General features: G+C 44.2%; 2 protein-coding genes across 2 annotated transcripts in view; one reads left to right on the top strand and one right to left on the bottom strand.

Annotated features, from left to right (window-relative positions):
- The window catches only part of pfkpb (phosphofructokinase, platelet b), a 40,296-nt gene extending 32,481 nt beyond the window's left edge, over positions 1-7,815 (top strand). The window contains exons 16-22 of the mRNA XM_020612456.1: positions 2,173-2,325; positions 4,251-4,415; positions 5,183-5,244; positions 5,851-5,962; positions 6,201-6,300; positions 6,419-6,524; positions 7,629-7,815. Of these exons, the coding sequence (XP_020468112.1) occupies positions 2,173-2,325; positions 4,251-4,415; positions 5,183-5,244; positions 5,851-5,962; positions 6,201-6,300; positions 6,419-6,524; positions 7,629-7,797 (867 nt within the window). The 3' untranslated portion in view covers positions 7,798-7,815. The remainder of the gene's footprint in view (positions 1-2,172; positions 2,326-4,250; positions 4,416-5,182; positions 5,245-5,850; positions 5,963-6,200; positions 6,301-6,418; positions 6,525-7,628) is intronic.
- The window catches only part of pitrm1 (pitrilysin metallopeptidase 1), a 15,935-nt gene continuing 13,587 nt past the window's right edge, over positions 7,783-10,130 (bottom strand). Inside the window, exons 27-28 of the mRNA XM_020612455.1 lie at positions 9,858-9,961; positions 7,783-7,868 (exon numbers count right to left, since the gene is read on the bottom strand). Of these exons, the coding sequence (XP_020468111.1) occupies positions 9,868-9,961 (94 nt within the window). The 3' untranslated portion in view covers positions 7,783-7,868; positions 9,858-9,867. The remainder of the gene's footprint in view (positions 7,869-9,857; positions 9,962-10,130) is intronic.

Below are 10,130 nucleotides of genomic sequence, written 5' to 3'. Positions count from 1 at the left end.
ACTACAAGCTCCACCCCTATCCACTTTATTTCCCTCCTCTTTGTTCCACAGCCACGTCCCAGTTCCATACTACAGAAATGTTCTGGCGGAGTCGGTCTGCAGACGACACTGACTTGACATCATGGAACTTAATGTCTCCTACTGCAGCGTTAACTAGATGTATTCATTGTATATTAATAGCAAACACTGTAGCACAAGCTATACACTATTAAAATGTAGTATGGAACTGGGTACAGCTACACCATTTTAGTTCTGGTTCTCCTGACTGCTTTGGATCTTCCCAGCAGTTTTTCCACAACCTTGCCACTGTTCTTCCCCCCCTTCCCGTGTCTCTATATCCTCAGTAACAACAGTACAATGCTGGCTCTCACTGCTGCAGGCATACGTGGGATTACTGGAACTCTCTGCTGCACGGGAGAAATATAATGAGTTCTGTGTGCCGATGGTTATGGTCCCCGCCACCGTTTCCAACAATATACCTGGTTCGGACCTGAGCATTGGCTCAGACACCGCTCTGAATGCCATTACTGATGTAAGTGTGGCTGGGGTAGAGTGTGTGTTTGTAGTTAGGCTTGACACACACACAACACCCGGCCTGTCAGTGTCGGGCTCCGCTGATCGACAGCTCGCGTCCCTGCATTAACAATCAGTACAGCCCATATGTAGATAACGACATTAGATAATTTAGGAAAATGCTGCTTATGAGGTTAAATGTTGACTTGCACTGTTGGCTTCCACAGAGGTGCAAACATAGGCAGCGTGACACTCGGCAACCAAACCTGCAAGTCAGATTTACATTGATCCACATACACGTTGTCATGGCTCCATTTTTTTGAAACCACTGTTCAGTGAGCTGGATGTTGCAGTCACAGGTTTTACCAAACCTTCTGCAGAAAATCAGGATCTCACACACACACACACACGGTGCATCAGGACATGCACGGTAGAAAACCCTTGTTGCTGGAGGCGAGCTGGTCAGCGGAGGTCCCAGGTAAGTGCTGGGGCATGCAGTGGCGTATTGTGGCATGTTTTTGGCGTGTTGGTGCAGCCTTTCCTCTGTTTGCTTGGTAGACAGCCACTTTAACTCAACAGGGATGCTCTGCTTGCTGCGTTTTACCTAACTACAGTAGTAGTGTCTGTGCGTTTGTAGAGTAGCTTTGCATGTTGTGTAGGGACACTATGTACAAGTCCAGCACACTGAGTGGAGTCTACATTTAATTAACCAGAACCTCTTGCCTTATTTTGGCCCTGATGTTAAAAACAAGAGCCCCTCACGTCATGGATGTAAAAGGAAACCTCAGTCTGAGCCTCTGGAGTTGCATCTTAGCCTTTATCTTGTCAACACTTGTTACTTGTCGGCCAAGGTTAACCCCTTCCCCTCCCCTCCCCTCCCATCCCATCTCCTCTCAGCCAATGGGAAGCCAAAGCCCCTGTCCTCTGGAGAGAGCCAGCCATCAGTGCACACACACACACACTGCAGGTCATATGCACATATAGAGCTGCTTCATCATGATCACAGTTAAATTAAAACTCCCTTCACTTGTGTCCTTCATGGTGAATTGTCTTTGGAAGCTCAAAATGTGTAATGCATGTATATTTTTATTTGGTAAAATCGATTTTTAAACTTGTACAGAAAAAAGTATAGTTTAGGATCCGGTATCGAACATTTTGGAATGATGCCCTGCCTACGACGACGTCTAGGTTTTCATTCACCAACTCCACAGTGACAGACTGTTGCTCTGTCGTATCCGAACCAGTGAAATCAGCCACGCGTCCAAATATAAATGGTTAAGTTCTCATTTGTTGTGTGTATAACAGCTACTGCAGAAAGGAGCGGAGAGGGCTTCGGGAACAAAAAGGCTAAAATCTTTGGAGAAACATTTTGTTTTCTTTTTCAAAGTCTGCTGACATCTGATGCTGCGCATACAGAGAAGCAAAGCTGCTTTCAAAACAGTCTAATATATATTGCACTGAAATGGGCCACAGCTTCAGTTTCAACCTAGAAAGTGTCAGTCACCAAGGCGAAGGATCCAAGTCAGGGGAGTCACTGTGCACCATGAAGCAGCCTGTAAGAACACTGTAGTCCCCCACACGAGGACACACTGACAGGGTCTCATGACTTCTAGTCGTCCCACTGGTGCTCTAACCCCATGTTACGGCCACCACCATCAGGCCCTTGAGTCCCTGCTGCAGCTGTCCCAGGCCCGGGCCACCTACGAGGAGTTTTGCGTCCCGATGTGCATGCTGCCTGCCACCATTAGTAACAATGTGCCCGGCACCGACCTCAGTATCGGAGCTGACACATCCCTCAACGCCATCGTGGAGGTAAGGGCCCACGCACATAGAAAACCGCTAACAGCTGCAGGTGGTCTACAGCATCACCTGTTTAATAATGACAACTGTCACTGTGAGGAAGATGCTTGACAGCAAACCGTCCCCAGAGTGAAGAACACACTACCAACCAAAGGCAAAGGGTTAACCCAGAAATGATGAAGATAAAGGTTTTGTCTTCCCCAAAATATGTTTAGGAAAATGAATCTGACCTAATATGTGGGTATGTTTTGGTTTGAGACCTTTAGTAAGTTCCCCTTTTAACACCTGCAAGAAACATGGCAAATCAAGATCACAAGGCTGACACTTAAAACGTAAATTTTTATACTTTGTTCATAAATTCAGCCCTGTGACAGCCCCCCGATCCTATCTACACCTCTTATTCCTGAATAAGTCGTGTAGATAATGGATGGATACTTGGTTCATAAATTTGGACTGAACAAGTGATTCTTTTCTTACGTTTAACATGTATCATCATTCACTAGATCTCTCACAAAATCGCACCATAAATTCATATTTCTGGAGTCGTGAGACTTCTGCTAGCTGTGAACAGAGAGGACAGAGCCTGGGTGAACCTGCTGGGACCCTCGTTAACAGTGGCTCAGTCTTATCACAGTATGATCCCAGTTAACCTCCTGCAACTACAGAGATGAAAACCGCAGTAAGATCAGTGCGTCTCTGTGAGTACACCTTTTCCTGTTTTGTGAAATGGCCAGTCCAAAATACAGAGCTCCAAAGACCATAATGCATTTGCACGTCAGATGGCGTGATGCATTTTGGGAGCAGCTCTGCGCTGTGCCTTCTCTTCCTGCTGGGAACTTGTATGATGCTGTTTGTGTCCGAAGAGCGCGTCACTGCAGTGTGTCGCTAGGACTAAACCGTCCATCAGCGCTTCTGCTTCAACTGTGTTCACACCATCGGGTTAGAACAGAGGCTCAGCAGAGATGCACAGGTGGGCTCTGCCAGCCACAAGTTTAGATTCTCTTCCCATGTGTGCACATAGAAAAACCATTGTTTTTTAAGGCAGTGAGCTGCTAGACTACAGACTGTTATCATAGCCACACAAATAAGATGCTTTTGTGGTGAAAATATTAATGTTGGACTTGTCACGTGCACTGAAATGGGCCTCCGCTAAGGCTGTAAGCACTTGACGCAGCTTGTTTAGCTGCAGAATGCATGCCTGAAACTTTTCAAAGGTAATGAAACAGATCAGGCTGCCTGCAACAACAGAAACCCCAATTAATTTGTTAGTTGTTTTTTTTTTTCCCGGGATGGAAAACCAAAACTGACAAATCATGTCCAACATTAAATAAAATCCTGAAGATACTAAAAATGTTTGAATGAAGCTAATATTTTGTAGTTTCTATAGATGAGTCATGAGGCTTCATAGGGCGCCAGCCCGTACTGCAAACTCTCAGAAGTACAAAAGAAATGCGCAGTAGAGACTGAGCTATAAACTGCTGCATTAGCTGAAGTGAACTTGATTCTATAATGCAGCTGCTGATCAGGAGTCGGCCTGTGCATCACAGAACCTCAGTGTTTCATCTTGTAGTGAGACTGTAAACATGTAGCCGGTTTCTGTTTTCTGAGTCTGCTGAAGCGGAGCTGCAGATGACATCATCAGTTACATTTTGTTGTTATACGGATTTATTTAACTTCATATTGTTTACTTAGACTGACCACAGAACAAAAAGCTGCATTTAATTTATATGAAATGAATAAAAGCAGCATAACCCCACATTTAAAAAAAAAAAAAGCACAGCAGTGAATGTGCATTACTCAATTAGTTAACTTTGTTAACGGACTTATGAACTGATGGTTTTTCCAGCTCTGCTTGTGCAGCCGCACACTTTCTGTGGTGGACAAATCCAGTTTTGCCTGTTGAATAACAGTAAACTCTGTGTGCATGTGTGAGTCAGACATGTGACCGCATCAAGCAGTCTGCCAGTGGCACCAAGCGGCGGGTCTTCATCATCGAGACCATGGGCGGCTACTGTGGCTACCTGGCCACTGTGGGCGGTCTGGCTGCAGGCGCTGACGCCGTCTACATCTTTGAGGAGTCATTTGACATCCGGGACCTGCAGGTCAGACACTTGCCTGTGTTTCACTTTTGATTTGAACTTCTTGGCTCTGTTTTCACGAACTGATGCTTCTCCTCATCACCACCTAAACCTCTGAACATCTGAGCTTTCTTTCTTGTCCAGTACCGTTGGTTTTTCCTGTTGTTTGATTCTCAGTGTAGTAACATGATTGGACCTTGGCTCAAATGCTGCAGAACAGACCAAGCCAGTCTCTGCCTCTGCCTGGATGTTTCAGGAGTGTGCATGTGACCCAGAAAATAGTAATGAAGCAGCTTATTTAATAACCTCTGAGCTGCATCACTCAGTCCATGACAGACATCAGGGTTCAGTCATAAATTAAAACTTCCTTTTTATTTTGTAACATTTTACTGGAATTTGTCCCTTTGTTTAATCTGGTCCAGTCTAACCTCTTACGTACACCTTCTGTGACAAGTGTTTCAGTTTGGGGGGCAAAACATCATATTTGGGGAAAAAAAACAATTTCTCCTCCCCAAGGCTTTTTAAAAAAATATCAGAGATGATCAGAATGTAAACAGTTAAATGATTACAAATGACTACGGGGTCCCAAAACGCCCAAACAAGCCTGTGTTGCATTAAACCAACCTGTCTTAAAGAGCAGGGATGGCGCCCCCTGGTGGCGTCAGTGCCATCCTGCAGCCCTCCTTTCCGGAGATGATGACAGGAGGCAAGCGATTTGCAGCTGATGAGCTGCTGGTGCAGGTTGCAGGCCGCCGTCGCTCCGGTTTGATGAGGCTTCGCTGTGTTTTCAGGCCAACGTGGAGCATCTGACGGAGAAGATGAAGACGAGCATCCAGAGAGGCCTGGTGCTCAGGTGAGACTCATGAACCGGCCACTTTTAATCATTACATTTCTAAGGTGCTGCTGTTTCCTTGGCATGACCTCAGAACACACTCTGGGAGTGTGCGTGGGCTACTGAGGGAGAAAACCTCTAAAGAAGTGTAAAATATTTACACTTTATTTCTCAGGGACTATTTTTTGTGATTATTGTAAATGTGTATTTGTTTTAAATTGCACAAAACCAGCTGGTCTTAAGATGTTTGACATCAGCTCGACCTTACAGACGTCATGTCTTGCGGTTATTTTAGTCGACTGCACCATCATGCTGCTGAAACTGTTCCCAGCAGGATGAGCTCTGTGGAAGTAGGACACTGTGTGTCTGTGCTGAGGCATGCACCTGCTTAGTTTTATTATGAGACGCGCTAACAGTGGTGCATCTGCAGTGGACAGAAGTGATGCCCTGGCCTGAGGACACTAGAGCACTTGGGGTAAAAACCAAGGCCGGTTCACTCAAATTACAAAAGAAGTCCCACTTCCCTCTGGTTCTGTTGAGCCATGCAGATGTCATTTTGTTTTTATTTGTCTGGGTTTTGAGACTGTGGTATTGAAGACTGACCCTTTGACTGACCTGTGTGTTTAGGAATGAGAACAGCAATGAGAACTTCACCACTGATTTCATCTACCAGCTGTACTCTGAGGAGGGACGAGGAGTGTTTGACTGCAGGAAAAACATCCTCGGTCACATGCAGCAGGTCAGACACACACACACACAGACACCAGCTGAGCTGGTGATGACGTAGGAAACCAATAAACTCTGATCATATTGTTTTACAGAAGTTTGATTAAACTGATGATGGTCATATAACTGAGGATTTAGTGTGAGAAGTGGAACCCACCTCAGTTTCCATCATTTAACATGCATAGAAAAATACCTTTTTAATGTTATATTTTCCAGCCTTATTTTGAATAGAACCTATTTTCTTTTCAAAGGGAGGAGCTCCTTCTCCGTTCGACAGAAACTTTGGCACCAAAGTCTCTGCTAAGGCCGTGCAGTGGATATCACGGACACTCAAGGACTGTTACAAAGGAGGTAAATGATGAGGATGTTTATTTGTTAGGGGCTGTGCCCGCATCTCTGCACGAGTGGATACAGGGTGTTTATGTATGGACCTAATGTGTCTCGGTGCTGGTGCTTGTCTTCCGTGCAGGGCGAGTGTTTACTAACTCGGAGGACACCGCCTGCCTGCTGGGGATGCGTCGCAGAGCTCTGGTCTTCCAGCCTGTGGCACAGATCCGGGACGAAACGGACTTTGTGTAAGGAAAACTCCTTTTAACCTGTTACAAAGCAACTCTTTGACTCACTACACCAGTAGGACAGTTTCAGAGCAGTAACTGTAATGACATATGCACCTTGTTTGGCAGCAGGTCCCTTTTTATCAGCACAGTATCAAACTCCAAATTACAACTTAGAAGTAAAACCTGGAGGTGTTGTAGCAAAACATCTCCAGCGGCTTCAGAAAATATTCCCACCCCGTCACTTGTTGCACACTTTGTTTCATAGATTTAAATGTAAACGAATTAACATTTCCAGCAGCTAATTGGCAGAAAGAGTCAGATTCCAGTGCTTTAACGTTGTCACAGAAAACATTTTGTCAGAGTTTATGTAAACTGATGGGCACAACTTTATTCATTTCAAATTCAATCTAGAACAGTGTGCACAACAGTGAAGGCATATAAACAGTGGTGGAAAGTAACTAAGCACATTAACTCAAGTACTGTACTTAAGCATGAATTTGAGGTACCTGCGCTTCGAGTATTTCTATTTTCTGCTACTTTAGCTTCACTATATTTTAGAGGCAAATATTTAGCCTTTTACTGCATTATGTTTACTTTAAACTTTAAGTAGTTACTTTGCTGAATCAGATTAATTTTTTGATCCTTAGTAGCTAAATTTACCTTCACCTTTACCAGCTGCAATGTTAATGTGCACAATAATGGATCAATAATTAGAGGCCTACTTTATTAATGTGAAATGTGGCATTCTGCATAATGAGTACTTTTGCTACTTCAAGTATATTTTGATACTTAATATTCTGAATGTGCAACTTATTACAGTATTTTACCTGTACCCCAGTAAACAATCTGAGCACGACTTTCACCACTGGGTATAAATATCCATTTTATTTTTTAGAGCGAGCCTGTTAGTCTCCCCCTCTGTCCAGTCCTTATGCTAAGCTAACCGTCTCCTGGATGGCGCTTTGCCCTGGAGCAGAAACCACTTCCCAACCTCGACCTTCCTCGGTGCACAGCGGACATTAGACTTAATCAGACACAGTGAAACTAAGAACAATGACTGCATTTTATTTGCAATGAGGAAAAAGACAAATGACTTTATGTGATGCTGGAGTTTTCGGGCAGGTGTCGTCATCCCCGTGCTTTGTCCTTTATCCCTAAGGAGCGGTGGTGGCTGAAGCTGCGCCCGCTGATGAAAATCCTGGCCAAGTACAAGACGAGCTACGACATTTCCGACTCCGGCCAGCTGGAACATGTGACACGGGTCCGACCCAAGGAGAGCGACGCCTCTTAAGCCATCTGAACCAGTGCGAACGGCAGGAAAGCGGCTTCACATACAGTGACAGCTGCTCACACAATGACTGACTGCAGATAAATGAAGGTTAGAGTTTAAAAGATAGCTGCTAATGTTACAGTTATACTGAATAGTAACCACAGAAGGACTCTTCTATATTTTAGACAAGTTGGAGGGTCGTCTTGTGGAATAGAGCTTTATGTAGTTTCAACAGTTTAGCAGCACTAAAACTATTTTCTGGTATGCACTCTTTAATGTTTGACGCACATAGTTCTGAAGACATAGCTGTATCTAATGTAAGCTGCCTAGTGACTGAACGTCCACGATGTGTAAACGCAGCGGGGCTGAGGTTGGTTTTACTTTCTCCAGCACTTTAGGCCTAGAAGCTGCTTAGAAAAGGGAACCACTTGCTACCAGTCGGTCTGTTCGCACCTTGATTGTAAACTGCTACAACCACCGAAAACTTGACAGTGTAACGCACAGGAGGTTTAGTGAGGCTTCAGGACGAGCTGGCCATGTGTCCTGTGACCTGATAGTTGTGTGTGTGTGTGTGTGTGTCGTGTTGTTGCTCTGTGTATCTGCCCTGGGCTTTGTATATGTAGCATCTTGACTGTGGTTACTTGTCAGAGTCCTGCTGTTGCTCTAGTCTGGCGGTAAAGTGGAGGATGTCTGAAACACATTAGCTTCATGTGATGTGACAGTCCTGTGTCAGAGTAATAAAGCATCTATTGTGTGGAAAATTATGAGATTGTGTTAAACATGATGTTACAGCTTCTTTTAGATAACAGGTCTGACTTTTCTAGCGGTATCCAGCTGTGCAAACAGGTTTGGAGATCTGTGCCAGTCACCTCCAGCCCCAGTACAGCAGCTGGAAAACCAACAGTCTACTCCAGACCTTGTTAACATTTGGGCAGAACTACTTTGTATAGGAGCAATAGTTAGTGGCTTTTCCAGTGTGATTCTAGAACTATGTCACTACTGGTTTCAACGTGTTGTACTGAGGCAGAGACTAAATATCTCACAACCTGGGTCAATAAATCCACAAGCATGTGCATGGTTAAATACCACTTGAGGTCAGGGAGAAACCGGTGAACAATAAATGAGTGAGATTCTCTGAAGCAGCAAGTGATGAATTTTATTCTTCTGTGGCTTTTAGATGTCAGCGATGAGACACCGATAACAGACGTCAAACCTGCTTTTAATTGGTATTGAACCCGTTTCCAATTCAAAGAAAGGCTTTTTTAAAACTAGCATTAATTTACTTTGTCCAAGTTTATAACGATCTTCAGTTTTCAGAAATAACTGATATTTTGGCCCAGATTCAAACCAGAGAAACCGTAACCACCTCCTACAGCCAGAACAACTCAGCCTAAAGGACAACCGCAGTGAGTTTCTATTTCTCTTGGTTAGTTTCCACAAATCCTATTCAGACTAAACCCAGTGATATACTTTGGTGCTGAACCCAGGTGAAGTGTTTCTTGCTCGACACGTGTGGGATACGTCTTATTTCAAAAACTATGAACAGCTGTTTTACAGTCTGAAGTCAGCGAATCAACAGATCTCTGCTGTGTCCACACAACTCCACCAGACACTGTTAAAAAAGTGATGGCTGTTCATAGCTGTTGCAGCTGGTTTTTGAAATAAGATGTACCCCAAATGTTTCATGAGCACAAAAAATGTCGCCCATTGCAGCGGTGTGGCTTACTTTTTTCCTTTAGACAATGATGGTCTGGGACAGAACAATAAACTAAACCAGGGTCTGGAGTCACAGGCATTGGGGCGAGTGCACCTTTACTGCTGCTTTTCATCTCTGGCTGTGATTTGTGGAACATAACCAAAAAAAGAAAACTGAGAAAAGGTTTCAAAGTAAAATCAGTACTAAAGTCACAGTTTGATGAATATGTACAGACAATCTGAAGAAAACAGCCACGTTCCTCCTGGGGGTTGTGCGTTTCTTGCCACCATTTAAAAGAAAGAACTGCCTCTGAGTTTTCAGTACGTTATACATCCCGTCACTGTGCTGCAGCTTAAGTCCAGTTAAGTTCTCAGTCTAAAAGTACCTGCTGGCTGTTACTTGACAATCCATGATGGGTCTTTCCTTATCGTCTCGTTTTCTGGGCCGAGGATGGTAACGCCATGTGTCCTCCGACCGGCACTGAGGTACCTGCAGGAGCACAAGGCGAAGAACATATACTTCAGAATGCATCCAAAAAAGAAGGTACAGTTTTAAGGGTGTGAGCCAAGTCGTCTTTTTATTTTTTTATTTTTTATTCTTTCTAGGTCTGCATGACATCACAGCCACTACAGCTCAGACCTACTTTCACAACTCTGTA

Source organism: Monopterus albus, unplaced genomic scaffold (genome assembly GCF_001952655.1).
Source record: "Monopterus albus unplaced genomic scaffold, M_albus_1.0 scaffold125.1, whole genome shotgun sequence".
Classification (NCBI taxonomy): Eukaryota; Metazoa; Chordata; class Actinopteri; order Synbranchiformes; family Synbranchidae; genus Monopterus; species Monopterus albus.
Note: the sequence above shows the minus strand (reverse complement) of the source record. Positions and strands in the feature narration are given on the sequence as shown.